We start from the raw sequence: 18279 nt of genomic DNA on the forward strand, positions 1-18279 counted from the left end.
TTACATTATGTACTGGACCCAGGAAGTATTTACACTCAATAGTGTTCATCTAACTGCATTGAAGCTGACACTGTATCTCTCTGAATTTGTATCAGTGCCTTCATTTCGATAACAGGAGAGTGAGAAAAAGTCAAAATAAAAACAAAAAAACAGGCAAAAATTTCTCCCGGAAGTGTTCTGAAAACCACACAACTTGTCTCTTAAAACTTGGTTAAATATCATAGCATCATGCCTTGTTCCTAGATTTGCATATGATGCTAATGATTTTGTATGTGCTTTTTTTCTCCACAGTCAGTAATTGTACATTGACCTGGCATACAAAAGACATGCATTGCAAAAGATATGACCTTGCAAGGTGTTTTTCAGGCATGAAAATCAGTTTTAGTGCCTTTACCTCATTGGGTTGTGATTTCTGGCAGCAGTTGGGAGAAATTGGCAAAAGTAAGGGCAGGTCAAGTACATCAGTGGCTGCATGCTGGGACTTGGTTGGGGCAACTAAGTCCTGACCTCTTGGATGATGGAAGATCTGCTGACAATGGAATGTGAGGTAGAGTTAAGTGAAGGAATACCTTATATTGCCCGCTGTCCTTGCTGAAGTAGGGGTCTCTCACAGTCCCCTTTAATCAGGATAGCAAAGCCTCATAACCTGTCAAAGGTACTTAGTAGGTATTTGTGTCCAGCTCCTTGGCTTTGTAGTCCTCAAGAAAAGGGAAGCTGCTCTTGAAGAAGTACAGGATAGCTGCGACAATTAAGTCCTTCACAGAGGACTACACAGACTATCACTTATGCTCGGAGACTTACAGTAATTTCACGAATACAAGCCGCACCAATTTGACCAAAATTTTGGTGGAAACCCGGAAGTGCGGCTAATATTCCGGGGCGGCTAATCTATTAACAAAATTCTAAAAGCTACCAACACGGAAGTGAGAGCCCGCGGCAGCCCCAAGCCAAGCTGGAGCCCGGCCGGCCCCGGCAGAGGTGGGAAAGCCTGGCAGAGGCGGGGCCAGCAGTGTCGGGGGCGGGCGGCAGAGCCTGAGCCAGCAGGGCGGGGGAGCCCGGGAGAACTGGGGCTAGCAGTGCAGGGGAGCATGGCAGAAGCAGGAAGGCCGGCGGGTGGGGCTGCCTGGCAGCGGGGGAAGCCCAGCATAATCGGGGCCAGCAGCGTGGGGGAGCCCGGCGGTGCGGGGGCCTGCAGTGCCGGCCAGGGCGAGGAAACGCGGCGGCGGTGCAGACGGGAGGGGGCGGCCGGCGAGCCTGGTGGCGGCGGCGGCAGCCCTGCCGGCGGGGCGAGTGAAAGCGGCGCTCGCGAAAGCGCCGCCGCGAGCCGCGAACCGCGAGCCGCGAACCGCGAGCCGCGAACCGCGAGCCGCGAGCCGCGAGCCGCGAGCCGCGAACCGCGAGCCGCGAAAGCGCCGCCGCGAGCCGCGAACCGCGAGCCGCGAGCCGCGAGCCGCGAAAGCGCCGCCGCGAGCCGCGAGCCGCGAGCCGCGAAAGCGCCGCCGCGAGCCGCGAACCGCGAGCCGCGAACCGCGAGCCGCGAGCCGCGAGCCGGGGAAAGCGCCGCCGCGAGCCGCGAACCGCGAGCCGCGAGCCGCGAACCGCGAACCGCGAGCCGCGAGCCGCGAGCCGCGAAAGCGCCGCCGCGAGCCGCGAACCGCGAGCCGCGAACCGCGAGCCGCGAGCCGCGAGCCGCGAACCGCGAGCCGCGAACCGCGAGCCGCGAAAGCGCCGCCGCGAGCCGCGAACCGCGAGCCGCGAGCCGCGAGCCGCGAACCGCGAGCCGCGAACCGCGAGCCGCGAGCCGCGAGCCGCGAAAGCGCCGCCGCGAGCCGCGAACCGCGAGCTGCGAACCGCAAGCCGCGAAAGCGCCGCCGCGAACCGCGAGCCGCGAAAGCGCTGCCGCGAGCCGCGAACCGCGAGCCGCGAGCCGCGAGCCGCGAGCCGTGAACCGCGAGCCGCGAAAGCGCCGCCGCGAGCCGCGAACCGCGAGCCGCGAAAGCGCCGCGGGGCGGGCGCGGCGCTCGCGAGGCGCGGCGCGGGGCGAGCGAAAGCGGCAGCGGGGCGGTGCTGACGGGAGAGGGGGGCCAGCGAGCCCGGCGGTGGCGGCAGCACCACCCGGCCAGCCCCGCCGAGCCGTGGCGCTGAGCTGGGCCACCCGGCCCCGTCGGCAACCATGAGCGGGCCGAGCCTGCCTGGCCCCGCCCCGAGCCAGTAAAGCCCGCTATGCCGCGATCCTCTTACTAATTGGCCAATTTGTGAAAGCTGCGCACGGATTCTCGCGACGAACGAAAGTGCGGCTAATACTCGGGGTGCGGCTTATCTATTGACAAAGACAGCAACATTGTCGAGGCACCGGGGGTGCGGCTTATAATCCGTGCGGCTTGTATTCGTGAAACTACTGTACTTAAGAATGATCTTAACTTTATCAGTACAGGTTTTCAAATAGGCTTTTGCACTGGATTCCCAATGGAGAGAAACAAAGTGCCGCATACAGGGTCTCATTAGCCTGCTGTGCCTAGAAAATAAACAAATTAAATGGTCTCAAATGGCCTGGAAGCTGTTACTATCTTCAAGATCATGAAAAACAATTTCAAAACAAAATTATAGGTTTTGTGCTATTCAGCTGACCCTGCAGGACAATACATTACTTTTGTGGCCTTCCATGCCTCTTTACTTTCCTTGTATGCAGAGGAGATCTCTTTGATTAGGGCCTCCACTCCCAAAGGAGAATTAAGGACTTCACTTGCAGTATAATCTAATTGCATATATAGTATAATAATCTAATTGCATTGCATACTTTTGCTTTTAAAATTCATCCTAATATTACGATTTTTGCCTTTTCAGAAAACCCTGGTGGTGTTGTAAGGGCAGAGAACACTCATAGCACCAACATTGCTCTGTCAAATGCTGATGTCCATTATCAAGGATTTAATTTTCTGAATATTAAGATAAAAGCCTCTCCAACCAAATACTGGCTAGATATCTTCAGGAAATAGCACCAGGAATCACATGAAGGAACACAGGTGCTAAGGAATTACTTCCTGTGTTGGTTTAAAGCCTATCAATTCTTGTTATTGTACAATAAATGAAATAGTAATGTCTAAGGGATAACATAGAAATTTGTTCTTCCATTAAAACGGGACTTACAGCAGTAATCTAAATTATTTCAACAACATTGATCTAGATATTGCTTCCAGAGCAAAGTCTTGTTGCAGAGTATGTAGGAGAGAGGCTTTTGAACAGGCTTTTTTTCTTTTTTGAAGTCTTTCTCAGAAATCAACCTGAATTACCTTTTGAGAAGCATCTTCATATTCACTACTGCATTAATACTACTGCAGCTCCATAGAATGAAAAAAAATAATGGTAAAAAAAAAGGGAGCATCTAATCACTGTGAGTGACCTTTGGATGATAGATAAAGTTAGGGAGAAAGACACAAGCAAACAAAAATTCCTTGGAGCACAATGGGCTAAACTCATCCCAAGTATAACTTCAGCCATCTGGCCAGTATCTGGTTGTCAAAATGTGTTTATAGGAGAAAGAAAGAAAGAAAGAAAGAAAGAAAGAAAGAAAGAAAGAAAGAAAGAAAGAAAGAAAGAAAGAAAGAAAGAAAGAAAGAAAGAAAGAAAGAAAGAAAGAAAGAAAGAAAGAAAGAAAGAAAGAAAGAAAGAAAGAAAGAAGGAAGAAAGGAAGAAAGAAAGAAAGAAAGAAAGAGAAAGAAAGAAAGAAAGAAAGAAAAGAAAGAAAGAAAGAAAGAAAGAAAGAAAGAAAGAAAGAAAGAAAGAAAGAAAGAAAGAAAGAAAAAGAAAGAAAAAGAAAGAAAAAGAAAGAAAGAAACCTCTTCTGGAGCATAGTACATTGGTTCTGTTTGGCCATAATGCCACTCTTTGAGATCAGTTACTCATTACTGCACTACCAGTATCAGGCAATGATCCTTGCCATTTTCATGACCCCTTTCATAGCCCTTCTTTTTCCCCACAGCATTCTATAAATACCCAATGTGCTATTTTCTTGTGATCACTGTAAACAGGGTGTTTAGGCAATTTTTTACCTATATCACCATGGAAACAAGAACTGTGTATACATGTATGATTAGTCTTTCTCTAGAGTAAAAGCTTTCATTATCTATGCAAGCTTACCGCTAATTGTTCAGCATAAGATATGGGTGTCTTATTCCTGCTACTACTTCAGAATTCATTTCATGTAGTTGCACATAACAAGCTGTAAAGAAGGTTTTATGAAACCAATAATGCAGATATAATACTTGAGGAATTCCTTTTGGATTGGATATATTTATTTTTCCAAACATTTTGTTTGAGAGAAAACGAGATTGCTATCTGCTGTTTCCTTATTTTTTGCAGGAAAGCAAAGGGTTGTTGACTTCCTCTCCCCTCCCTTCCTTCCTTCTTTCTGAAGGTACTGTACTCATCTGAAAAAAAAAAGAGAACGAAATGATTGTTCCTGTTCTCCTTCTTAAGTCATTTGAAACATTGTCCCTGCTAGTTTTCTAAGTTTACTGCAATCTCTGCACAGGGGGTTCAGCAGGAGAGAGAGACAGACATGACAAACATGAGAGCAGGTAGTGTTTAGGGCAAGACTCCTTCCAGCTTCAACAACTGGTAAGTTAAGTAAACTGCTTTTATGGTTAACTCTTTAGAAGTGCAATATATATATGTGCTTTTGTATTAAGAGAAGGTGTTAATCAGATACATTTTTAACTGATAAAAGAATAATAACCATATGGATTAGCAAGCAATCTTTTTACGCTAGAGATACCTATAGTCCTGTTTTTAGATACTGGTGCTACCACCATATGGTTTAACCTATGCAAATAGGAAAGTATTTTGTAAGAGGCTGATAATATTCATATAATAATCTGCTGTGAATTTTGCATATATAAGTCCTGCCACCAGAATCTTGTTAAAGGCTTCGCTAACTTTATCCCAACAGTTTCACCAAGATTCACTGGGCCATTGCTAAAATGTAGAGAGGAGCTGTGTCATATGGGAATCAATGCATTTCATTTATCATCTGCCAGTATTGAAATCTGCTTCAGCACACCAACCTGTGCTATGTTGAGAGAATTACTGGGGCTTTGTTCCCTTCAAACTGCATTGTGTTTAGAATTACACATGTTTATCTCTGCTCATCTGTGTATATGATTAGTCTAGGAACAATGACATTTAAGAGGTGGTAAGATAGTTCCTGGATCTCACTTGGAAAAAAACAAAACAAAAGAAAAAGTTCATGTTGTGCAGTACATAACAACACTGAGGCTGATCACTCACATCAGTAGTAGGATGGACTCAGTTGTGTATCTCTTGTTTACATTTTTGTAGACATCACCAATGTTTTTCATGCTGATCATAAATGCATCTGAATGATCAGAATTTCCATGTGAAAAGAGTCATTGAATGCAAGAGCATATTCCAAATATTGCATGAACACTTTTATTAAAGCAGAATGCAGAGGTGGGGCAAGAAATAGGACAGGAGTCCATTTCTTTGCATAAGGAGAATTTGCTCGTTTTATGATTAAGTATTTCTTCAAACTGCTGCTCTCTGAAGTGCAGGGTCCTGTGCAGGATGCCCAGAGCCCAGACAGAGAGGCCACAAATGGTGGGCAGAGGGCTGGCAGGCAGCTCCAGCTGCCCCACTCCAAATCTTGCTCCTGCCAGAGTACCTGGTCTGCACTTCCGCCCTGGGGCAGCCTCCTGCTCCCACCCCTAGCTGAAACAACTAGTGGAAAGGACTTTCTGCCTCCCTCTGTCTGGTGTCTTTCTGTGAGTTTTTCCATAAGAAAGAATGATCTGCCACAAATCCAGCCCAGTTTCTGGGTAAGTTGTAGATTCCTTTTACTTTGGGAGCAGCCAAAGGGGGTTCTGGCAAAGGAGATGGAAATAAGTTGTTTTTTGAATTCCTTAGTTTAATGTAGGCACAATCTAGTTTGGTACGAGTTAATAGTTTATTTGGTTATACTAACTCACAAACTATTTGTTATCTGTTCATAACAAATGTATGCCAGGTCTTGCCGTGAAAACCATTTGCCACATCTTCCCCTTGGGATATCTGGGTTTATTTTTATGTGACTATATCCTGATTCAAATTAAAGACATGATTTGGACAGCTATTTTGAGAGTTACATGTCAAACACCTGGAATACCAGTTTTTACATCAAGTGAGACCTATAGGAGTCTTCCAAACACACACAAAAAATTACCTGAACTCTGGGTTTTTTGTGGTATTTTGTTCGAACTGCAGGGTATTAGTCTGGATTGCAATCACTTGCAAGTTTTTGGTCTGGTTGGTTCAGAAATTCAGTTTGCCATGTAGGTAAAAGCAAGATGCAGCCATTAGGTACAGATTTTATTTCTGAGGATTATAAACATTTGTGTATTTTTTAATAAATCCTTTCTCTGAGACATTGTCTGAAATATATAAATATGAACAAATTTGTTCAAATCATAGCAGGTGAACAAAAGCAGGTGAACATTGTAGGTGAACAAAAACATACTGTTTTAAAACCCAGTTCCCTATAATAAGCACAGAGAAAGAGCTTTTTTGGAGGAATGCTTAGTAATTTGACAGTAAAAAATAGACCTTGAATTTTGAATTTCATTCTTATATTTTACCTATTGGGTTTACTTCTTTTAAAAATATATCTCTGCAATCCTTTGATGTTTATTTATTTTCAATTTGTAGCATTTATTGCCAAAACCACTGTAACATGATTTAGTACAACAGGAGCTTGTAACAGAACTAATATCTTTCTTGAGGTGTCAGGAAGACAATTTTTTGGCTGACATGTTATTCCTACATCACTGAAATATTTACAGCAGAAAAAGGTACAGTCTGATGTGTGTTTTGCGACTAGCTTACAGCACAAATTCAGTTATTCATCCCAACATTTGTGAGAGACTGGACTGTTAACGGTTAATGGCTCAACTCTTAAAATTACAAAAAATATTCACAAAAGAAGCCAAGAACAAAAAGAGACAGTTTGTGTTTATTTTGCTTAAAGTGTTACTGCTTCTATTGCTGATAGCCGTATTTATGTATATAACATAAATAAGTAAATGGTCAGTCAGTGCATGTATTTCCTCAGGGAATTACTTAAAGCCATTATTTCCATTTGAGGTGTTCTCAATTATAATGAAACAGAATACACAAGAATATTACTTTTATTTACAAATAGAAAAGTAAAGCTATACCAGTAATGGCAGAGAGGGTACAGAAACAATTTGTAGCCCATGGAAATCCCAAGCTAACAGATCTGGTATAAAAAGTATTGAAGCTAAGAGAAGGTTTTCTGTAAATGTCAATTGCCTTTTTACATCTAAGACCTACTTTTTTTAATGGTGTAAACTATTGAGACTTTTTGGATACATAATAGTAGCACTTTCCTAGTAATATTTTGGCATCTAATGTACATTTTTGACCAGGAGATAATTTGAAGCTTTGAATCTCAAGGAGGTTTGTTTACTCGTTTTTTAAATTGTTTTTAATTCTTAGAAACAAGCAGACCAACAGGAGCCTCGTTTTAGGACTATCACGGTCCAGAGCAGATAGTGATGATTTGAAAGACATGTGCATGTCACAGATAAACACAGTGTTGTGTCTTTAAGGTGTTGTTCCTAGTACTAAAGAGACACATAGGATTTAGAATAGGATAAGCATGAGGGGTTGAATCATGGAAGCAACCCAAGACAAGCCCCATACATTGAGACAGAAGAGTATGGATCTCAGACAGCGCTTACATTGTTTTCAATCTTTGAAACTGCAAAGACTCAATGGTGCAGGAAGATTTCTGAGTGGACTGCTCCATTCATCTGCACATGCCAGCAGAATGGCACCATAAGAGACAAAAGCAGTAAAAGCTCCATGAGGTAATAGGGACTTTCTGTGGCTGTGGTTAAAGGATACAAATCAGTGGTGTGTGAGGAAACATCTTACTTACCAGTTAATAAAAAATGATCAACAGTTTCTGAGCATTAATGCATGTTCTGCAGTACCAACTAATCCAACCAAACTGCTCCTTCAAACAGACCTTGTAAGTGCTGTGAGACTGCTACGGGTTGTTAATTATTAATTTGCTTAATGGCCTAATTTTATAACCCAGCAAATTCTTAAGAATAAACTGCCTATTAAAACCAAATAGTTACTTTATTTTCAAGTGCAGCAGTTTTCTGGCTTATGATCTCAGAAGATCACTAAAACAAAAGGAATGTCATCTTGGAGAAGAAAGAATTATAGAAACACAAATAATGCAAAGCCTTTGAAAAGAAGGAAACAAATCCAGAGGGAAAAAAGAGTCATAAATTTAGTCGGGATTCTTCTGGTTTTTGCTGAAAATTTGCTATTCTGAAATCGAGACTGCAGCTTTCCGCTGCTGTAAAAATGCATTGGCATTTTATAAAATATATTCAGATTTTTATCCAATGAAGAGGCCTAAGTTAATCCTCAGCAGTTATTTAAAACTTGCGTTGGGTTGCACACTGGATGTGTATTTTTTGTTTATATCTATCTGACAGGGATTAGTCCTTCTTGCTTGACTTCTAAAATACTAATGATCCAGTGAAAATATTACTTAATCTTTGGTTTAGTACCTTCCAAATATAAAAACTTGTTGATTTGTTTCTGTAAAACAAATGTTTTCATACATATTACTCTTCTCTTGATAAGTGAAACACAGCATTTTCTTTCTCACCCAACAATTCTTAATGCAGTGTAAAAACTTGTAATGTCATTGTTAGTAATTAAACTAAATAAACATAGTAAAAAGAAAATATATTTGTGCTCTGGAAGTTATAGGAAGAAATTATGTGAATAATTGCTCTTTTTTTTTTTTTTAACTTTCATTTCTAATTTCCTGCTTTTTATGTTAGAATAAACCTGTTATTAATTATTTAAATATAGGATAAAAATACCACCCTATTTTTAATTTCTCTTCCCTTCTTCCTTCTTCTACCATGAAAGTTAGAACACTAACACATTTTCCTTCTACTTTGTGGATGTGCAGGAATTAATTTAATTTAAAGGAAAAAATCTTCGGGTAAAAAGTGTGTTTCCTGAAAACCTATTTTTCCCTTGTCAGTCTTCAAAAAAGTAAACCTGGAAACATCCAACTTTTCATCTGCATATGCTCATTAGAAGCACTAGAATTCGGAGAACGCTGAAAAAGACAAAGTTGAAGATTGGCTTAATTACTAAAAGTGACAAGGTAAAGTGAGCTCCTACTCTGATAATATCATCTTTTGCTGAGAGCTTGAGACAAGTACAACCAATTTGAAATGTAAAGTAAGGCTGTGAGAAGGAGTATACATTTTTAGCTGGTTTTCTTGGATGATGCTGTAGTAGAAGGGATGCTAATGTACAGCAAGTGGGCATCACCCACACAGTTCTCTGTCTGGAGGCCTGATGAAGAATAGACACCACCTAATTTCCCTACAAGGAAGAATCTTGATCTTCCCACAACAGAGGACTAGATGTGGTGGCTCTGGGAGAGAAGCATGTGGCTTTGCCCCTTCCTGTTATAACACCAGCCCCTCTGATAAGCCAAAAGTGTGTTGGCTGGGAAGGACAAGAAGACTTCTAGTCTTCTTTTTAATTTGTTTGTTGCTATTCCTGGTTGTGAAAGAACTACTTATACTGCAGTCTTCCCTTTTTATGGTTGCAATGTAACTGTTAGACCCTTTTTGCAGTGATGAAAGACTTCCTGTTCCTTGGTGGGCTCTGTGCTGGATCTGCCACTAAAGACTTTGTAAATTGGAAAGAGTATGTGCTCTTACCAACAAGCAGTACACTGGTTTTAAACCAAATCAAAAGGTAACCGGGATGGATATGTTGGAATGTAGTGGCTATTTCAGGTTTAATTGTTTCTCTGAGCTACTTTCTAAGGCATGTAGTGTTTCAGCTTGGTGTTTCAGCTCCAGATAAAAATTATCTGAGGCATTAAAAGATTATGAAAAGATTATTGGAGGGCATTATTTCAAAAGAGGCATCTGTCATACAATACTTTCAGTTAGCATAATATTTTTCTACTAGTCTGCTTTTTCTTAAAAGTATTTAGAGTACATGTGTACTGAAAACAATATCAGGAGGTGGAAAGGGAAGGAATGACCTGTTTTTAGAGCATCTGTCAGCTTCTAAGGAACAGCAGAAGTTGTTTGAAGCATCTGGAAGGCACCAGCCCATGCTGGGTCAGTTCCTTAGAGCAGATTTCTGATGCTGTGAAGATCATCCTGTATTTGTCCAAAACCATTGTCCTGTGATAGGAATTCCAGAAAACTGTAGAGAATCTCCTGGAAGAGCAAGTTGACAACAATTTGTTCATAAATTCACCAGAAATTAGGCCCATCCATTTATAAATAAGTAGGAAAATATATTTTCTATAGAACCATAGAGCAAGGAATCATACCAGTATGAATGTTATATTGAACAGTTTTCCTGCATAATTCTGCTCTCACAATATGAAGTCACCAAGATTTTTGGAAGAATTTTATGTGTGTAGGCAGCATTTTGTCAGGATGCCACAGAAAGAGTCACATATATCAGACAAATGGTGCTCACCAACTCCTCTTTCCTCTGCCAGATAAATGGAAATACCAATCTTTAATTCTAAACACTTTTTTTTTTTTTTTTCCACATCCAACAGATAGTGAACCCCACTTAAACTTCAGCCACAGGTAAATAATACAGTTGAATGGCTATTGCTGGATTCTGCAGGACAATGATCAGGACTCATGGTTCACACTAATGGCTTGCTGAAACAATTTGAACTAGTTTGTTTCCTGCTAAAAAGCAGTGAACGGGCTCCCACTGGAAGGCAGTGAATCACGTTAGGACAGTAAATCATGGCAGAATTCAATGGGTAATGTTCCCATGCCCAGACTAGACCTTTACCTGCTATTCCTCCTAAACGATGACAAAGTTCTTATTACTTTTTCCAGGTTTTTGCCTGTGGTACTTGTTTTTTTTCCAGGGAAAAGGTCTTGGGTAGAATGGCTGGGAGTGTGGCTGTGGAGGTGTGGGTAGGGATTGGTAGAGACAGTTATATTAATACATAAGGTGATTTCTCACAAAAATACAGTAGTTTCACGAATACAAGCCGCAAGGATTATAAGCCGCACTTCCGGTGCCTCGACAATGTTGCTGTCTTTGTCAATAGATAAGCCGCACCCCGAATATTAGCCGCACTTTCGTTCGTCGCGAGAATCTGTGCGCAGCTTTCACAAATTGGCCAATTAGTAACAGGATCGCGGCATAGCGGGTTTTACTGGCTCGGGGTGGGGCCAGGAAGGCTCGGCCCGCTCATGGTTGCTGACGGGGCCGGCCGGGTGGTGCTGCAGCCGCCGCCGGGCTCACTGGCCCCCCTCTCCCGTCAGCACCGCCTCGCCGCTACGTTGTTTACGTAGTCGCCCTGCCAGCGGGCCAACCACTGCCGTCGCTGGCAGGCATGCCGGCCGCCTCGCCGCTGCGTTGTTTACGTAGTTGCCCTGCCGGCGGACCAGCCACTGCCGTCGCTGGCAGGCATGCCGGCCGCCTCGCCGCTGCATTGTTTACGTAGTCGCCCTGCCAGCGGACCAGCCACTGCCGTCGCTGGCAGGCATGCCGGCCGCCTCGCCGCTGCATTGTTTACGTAGTCGCCCTGCCGGCGGGCCAGCCACTGCCGCCGCCGCCGGGCTCACTGGCCCCCCTCTCCCGTCAGCACCGCCCCGCTGCCGCATTCCCTAGCCCTGCCGGCGGGCTGCCGCCGCCGCCGCCCGGCTCGCCGGCCGCGCCGCGCCGCGTTCCCTAGCCCTGCCGGCGGGCTGCCGCCGCCGGGCTCGCCGGCCGCCCCCTCCCGTCTGCACCGCCGTCGCGTTTCCTCGCCCTGGCCGGCACTGCAGGCCCCCGCACCGCCGGGCTCCCCCATGCTGCTGGCCCCGATTCTGCTGGGCTTCCCCCGCTGCCAGGCAGCCCCACCCGTTGGCCTTCCTGCTTCTGCCATGCTCCCCTGCACTGCTAGCCCCAGTTCTCCCGGGCTCCCCCGCCCTACTGACCCGGCTCTGCCGCCCCCCTGCCCCGCCCTGCTGGCTCAGGCTCTGCCGCCCGCCCCCCACACTGCTGGCCCCGCCTCTGCCAGGCTTTCCCACCTCTGCCGGGGCCGGCCGGGCTCCAGCTTGGCTTGGGGCTGCCGCGGGCTCTCACTTCCGTGTTGGCAGCTTTTAGAATTTTGTTAATGTATTAGCCGCCCCGGAATATTAGTCGCACTTCGGGTTTCCACCAAAATTTTGGTCAAATTGGTGCGGCTTGTATTCGTGAAATTACTGTACTTTTTATAATGCTAGTTGGACAGTCTTAGTCATGCTGTAGAGGCACAGTGGTTTGATGGGATTTTTTGGTTTCTTTTTCCTTGCAATGAAAATCTGAACTGGGTTGATACACAGAGCAAGTCTGTTGTACTCATGGTGAAGGATTAGTATTAGAGTGGGAAATGTTCAGAATTTCAGGTTTCAAACTATGTTGAGTTTTCTTCTCACCTTTTTTTTTTTCTTTTTTTTTTTTTTTTAAATGATTGTTTATTGATTTTTAAATTGATTATTTATTTGCGATTATAGTAAATGTTCCAGTATCTGCTGGTGATACTTGGCTGAGTCTGAACTGTCTTTCCCACTCAATATGCTAGTTTATTGAATTCAGTAAAACTAGCATTTTCAATCTGTTTCAGTTTGAGATAATTAACCTCAAGAATTTTTCTCCATATTGACCAAAGGAATTTGTTTTCTAATTGATGAAAATTGCAGAAGCAAGATAAAATTTGTTTTGAATTTCAGATTTTCTGTAGTTTTGACAACAAACTAGTGCTTATTTTTAAAGCTTTCTACAAGTTAACAAAATCATTAAGAGCAATATGCAGGATGTGTTTTGGGGATCAGAGAGGAAAAGTACTTTTGTTGTTCAGTCAAGGACAAGACTCAAGTTTGGCACCACAATTGAAGGACAGAGGCAGAGAGGAAAGTATCTTAAATTACTTCTAGCAGGTACTTCATATGATCAGATAAAAATCACATTCTGAGCTGAAACTGAAGAAGTAAACACATTTCTCTTCAAAGTAAATAAAATGATCTTTAAAAAATGAACCCTAATTGAATGAAATTGTGAGATGTATATGCAACCAATTATTTTTATCATAAATACTTATTCAGTACAGTTTCAAAGCTTTAACAGAGGTTTCATGCTCTGGCAGTTTGAAAAGCAAAACTCCCTAATCACAATGCAGATATATCAAAAGAAATTCCTGCCAACGCCTCAGCAATTTGCCTTAAGAACTTTTTAAAATGCTGTCTCATTGATATGATTCTTGTTTTTTTCTTGTTGGGTCTCAACAAAATAAATACAGTGGTGTCCTAAGAACAGCATTGATATGCCTAATTCCTTTACTGTGTTTTCTGTTGTACTTAGGTTCAGAGGGAAATATGTAAGTCATTACTAAGCCAGCTTAATTATAAGTGAGTAATAGAGGCTAATAAGGATTAGCCAGACTTTACAGCCAAGCAGCTTTTCCAGCAAGAAATCTGCTCAGTCTTCAGTTGAAATAAAATTTATTCATCTTTCCTAAATTAATAGGAAAGCATTATCTGGTAATTACTTTTAATAACTGGACACCAAGAGAAGTGGTATCTGTTTGGTAGCAGACAAGTTTTGATAAACACACACACATGCACACATAAATACATACTTGCTTCTGCGACTTTGTGGGTGAAATCCTCTTTTTTCAGTTCTTGTAGGATATAACATGTCTTACTGAAACACATGGTACCTACCACTTTAGCAACCTTCAGTTTCACTATGAGTTTTGAATTGTGTGAAACAAGGAATTGAGCACTAAAGAAATAAAAAAAGCAATGGTCCTGCTGAGGACTAATAATACTCTTCCATGTTAAAAAAAAAAAATGGCTTTTCATTAAAACTTTTAGGTTTTAAAGGTTTTGGAACCTTTTTATGAAATCTCTTCCTTACAATCCTGTTCTCCCTTGCCCCTTTTCCAATCACGTGTGCACATTTTATGTGGTCCTTTCTTTTTTGAGGTACGCGTGGTGCCCATAAGGTGCCATTAACTGCTGATGGGGGAGCCAGCTGTCTGCCTTGAAGAACCAAGCTGAAGGTGGCCCTTAGCTACCCTTTAAGACAACGAAGAGATGGAAGGAGAGCAGACCGTCTCTCTGGCCTCCACATAGGTGATAAGGACTCTGGGATTCCAGTAGAAAGGAAAGCTCAGTATATTTCCTTTTTAAAGGTCATGAATGCCAGTGAAAGGTTTGCTTTCAAAATAACAGCTCAAATAGGAGGGTTATGGAAGGGCATGCTTTCTTGATCATTCTAATTTTGGATGTTCTTCATAGTTCTGTTATTTTTCTTAAAATAACAGCTCAAACCCTCCCTGTTCTGTTTTTTGTTTTTTTAATAATGTTTAATGATTGTGCATTGTAGGTGGAAAGATTATACCTGAAGTGTTCTTTAAGGACTCTACATTCTATCAAATATTGCTATTTTACTACAAAATCTTTCCTAATATTTCTATTATTCGTTTGTTCTTTCTTCACCCTGTCTCTTTTTATATCTATATGGAGTGAAAAAAAAAGTCCTGAACCTTCATGGATGTTATTTAATAATTTACCAGAGAGAAAACTATTTAACATATAGTATTCCTACAGTGCCAAAAATGTATTATTTTAATTTGCAGAGGCAGATATGGGGTAGAGAGGAAACGGGATGGAGTGATAGGACTTCTATAAACAGTGATTAAAGTGACTCCACATACTTTATAAAGGCAGGGACACATCCATGGTTCCAGCCTATGACATGAAATCGCCTTATCAACTTAAGAAAAGGAAGAAATTTGTCTAATTGTCATCATCTCTCAGTAGTCTTATCCCAAATCTTGTTCTCAGCTACACCCCAGATATTCCATAATTATTTCAGTACAACACAGATGATGTCAGAGAGAAAATTAAGTCAGCTGCTTAGGATGAGAGTTGTTTAATTGAGCAATTCATTGAGCTGGCCAAGCCATCATTAATTCCAATGCCTAGTGAGGGCAGGATCAAATTGCATTTTCTACCCTGTCTGCTGGCACCAGTTACACTTTGCACATTTGGAACTTTTCTGCTCCATGTGCTACAAATGTCACCATTACAACCGACCTGATCTTGTCAGCCCTGGGCTTTGAGCAGGCTCTGAAAACGCAGGAGACTTATGCCCAAGTGTTCTCGTGAAACAAGTCCTATAAGAATACTCACACGTAACTGAATGTATGCTGACAACATCAAATTTTGGGAAAAATACAACAGCCACGAGATGGCAGACTGATTAATTTCCCTCCCAAGAAGTTTGGACCCATATCTCTAACCACTTAGGGGAGTGCCCTAGCTGAAGCCTGTACTGGTGACTCTGGTCTCCTTTGGCTGGAGCTGGACCTATAGACTAAAAGTGAAAATGCCAAGGGGGAGGGAGCAAGGGCAAGTCAGATGTGATTGTTAGTGGCTGCAGATTCCAACCCTCTGGAGTCTGGACTGCTCCCAGGTGTAACTTCAGGTTACAATCTGTTTGCAGGAAGTTTTTTAAGATGCCTGAAGATCAGGCTGGAAAACTGACATAATATGCCTTCCTGTTTCTTGTATTCTTCACATAAACCAGTGTCTTGGGTCAGCTACACTGCTAGCCTGAGCTGACATGCCTTGTTTTACATCCTCCAGTGCCTCAACAGAGGCTCTGTTTCCTCTGAGCTACACTTCACAAGTTTTTGTGGAGGAGCAGAGAAAGACAAGAGGTTGGGCAGATGACACCCTGCTGTGGGCAGGGATGGGGCAGGGCTACACGGTGGACCCAGAGTTCTGCCAGCAAACAGCTGTTTTATCTCCCTTGCACTCCAAAGCAGCTGCGAACTCTGTGTTAGTACCAGCAAATCAGGCTGATGCAGGGGCTTAGCTGAGGACATTAAATTTTTGTCCCCTTACACACTTTTAGACCATATAATTTGCTGTGCCTTGCAGGCTGCCATCATGTGTAGCTATGGTTTGGGGACTTTTGTAAGCAGCTAGCACTTCAGAGTCTGTTGACTTAACATTCATTTCATTATGCAGGTTGTCTCTGTGCTGCTGATCATTTTAGCAAACAGAATAGAGAAGTAGAGAGGGAGCGAACAACAGATGGAACACAGAAGTGAAGAGGGAAGAACTTAAGAGAAGGACTAAGAAAACTCATAAAGAGGAAGAAAAAAAGAGAAAAAAAAGGAGAAAGGAGGATAAGAAAAAGAAAAATAACCAAAATAGCAGCCTAAACTATACTCAAAAATTACTTCGTTCATAACCTGAAAGACTAGAGAAGTCCACAGGGCCAAGTACTGCTAGAGACACTGCCAGTGAGCTGCTAGGGTAGATGATTTGTGAGTAATCCAGACATACTGCTCTGTCACCCTCACCCACTCCCTTGTGAGGCAAGAGAAGAGTAGAGAGAGTGATAGCAAAGGTGTTCCTAGAACAAGCACACATAAAAGCAACAAGAGGGATAGCAAACCATTTTGCTAAACAGACAGCTAAACACTCACACTGGACAGAAAAAATATATCTGCAGCTACCTCACTATAGCATCTGTCAAGTTATTTTTGGTTTAAATCTAATCAATGCAAACATGGAACACAAATTATGCCATATAAACACATCTGATACCACAAACAGCACCCCAACTTCACCAGGCTGCATGGTGGGACTGCTCCAGACTTTCAGAGAAAATCTGAAAATCTAGTTTAATACTTTCAGCAACTATAAAAAAAAAAGATCTGTGAGTTATGGAAAAGTGAATGCATGTCATTTTGATACTATTTTATGGCATCTTATCTATTATAACAAATACCAAAGTAACTATACTCTTGTGAAAGTGCTCATAGTGTCTTACTCTCTAAAAATGAGTACAAAGATTGAAGCAAATGAATACAAGTCAAACACAAATCCAAGATGAGTTCAAGACTATAGTGTAGGCAAATGGGTATGTTAAACTTCTGAATTTCTCAGCTAATATACAAAAAATTATGCAAGTTAAAATGTTAAAATTTGGGAGGAGCAAAGACAATGCAGGGAGACTGTTTCTACTCCGCAGTTTTCTGTGAGAAGACACGTTTCTTTGTATTGGTGATAACTCCTAGACAATATTAATGCGGCTATGCTGGATAGGAAGCCCTTAGACAAGAAAGAATTTCTAAAATGACTGAACTTCAAACATGAAGCTACAATGATACCAAAACAGCAAATGAAGGGAAAAAAAAGATTTAATAAATAAGATATCCTTGAAAGTTTGTTACTTGTTGTTCTGTTTATTTTGTCACACCCAACTGTCAGATTTTTAATCAACTAACTTTCTTTGATTTTCATTAAGCTTGTCTGCAAAGGTTGCAACTTGCTGACATATGTTCTGTAGATACAAGTATTTTTTTCGTTTATTTGAGGGATAGATGGGTTCCCATCTCATTGGGCAGCAGAACCCATAACAAATATTAAGGAAAACTGTGAGAAGTACTTTCAGCTGTCGTTGGAAGTCTTCCCACAGGCCTTAGTGAGGTCTGATTATATCTTATAAAGAATTAAAAAGGTTATAACTTTTCTTTTACCAAGCATTCACTGAGAAAAAAAACCCCACATCTGTTGATGGAAAGAAGAAGTTTTATCCTGAAGCCTACTACCAGCAGATGAAGGTAATTTCCCAGGGAGAAGTGAAAAGACAGTGATGTTCTTAGCATTATAATAGTAATGTAGGAAGAAAAAACCTGATCTGGTCCACTTCTCATTTTCAGTCATTCCAGATCCTGTTCATGAACAATTGCTTACTTATTTCCGATTCCAGTTCCATTAGTGATGGTAATCCAAAAAGGGAAGAGGAATGTTTATGGCAGTATCTTTATCTTGATAGCACTGTCCATTTAAGCAGAGATATCCCTTGTAAAAGGTATGAAGAAAGAAACCTTATTTCCATGGACAAATAAGTTGGACATCATTGGACACTGGGTCTACATGCATGTGAGACTGAGAAAACAAGTGTTTGTAGAAGTGGTATTGAAAAGGATTTGACTAAATGCAATAACTATTATTCCCAGCTCAGGTTTGTTTTTCTAAAAACTTGCAGTACATTTGTGTCTCTTCATCAGCATCTCCACTCGTTGATCTTTGGATACTTTCTGTAAATCCATATTTATTTTCACAAGGTAGTCCAAATTTCACAAGGTAGTCCAAAGTTTTGTCTTCTCCCAGC

General features: G+C 42.2%; 1 protein-coding gene across 12 annotated transcripts in view; it reads left to right on the top strand.

Moving 5' to 3' along the window:
• Nucleotides 1–4470: 4470 nt before the first annotated feature.
• ZNF366 (zinc finger protein 366) overlaps nucleotides 4471–18279 on the top strand; it is a 38043-nt gene continuing 24234 nt past the window's right edge. For 2 of the 12 annotated variants that reach the window (XM_033085857.1, XM_033085860.1), the window contains exons 1-3: nucleotides 9137–9217; nucleotides 14067–14216; nucleotides 17646–17725. Coding sequence is in view for 6 of the 12 variants with exons in the window: in XM_033085851.1 (XP_032941742.1) it covers nucleotides 14283–14295; nucleotides 17646–17725 (93 nt within the window). In the remaining 6 variants the exon portion in view is untranslated. Of the gene's footprint in view, nucleotides 4618–5755; nucleotides 5835–6796; nucleotides 6843–9091; nucleotides 9218–14066; nucleotides 14217–14247; nucleotides 14296–17645; nucleotides 17726–18279 lie in introns of those variants that run through there. The other 10 variants (XM_033085858.1, XM_033085861.1, XM_033085855.1 and 7 more) reach the window with 9 other exon arrangements.

The sequence above is a fragment of the Catharus ustulatus genome, chromosome Z, assembly GCF_009819885.2.
Source record: "Catharus ustulatus isolate bCatUst1 chromosome Z, bCatUst1.pri.v2, whole genome shotgun sequence".
Lineage (NCBI taxonomy): Eukaryota > Metazoa > Chordata > Aves > Passeriformes > Turdidae > Catharus > Catharus ustulatus.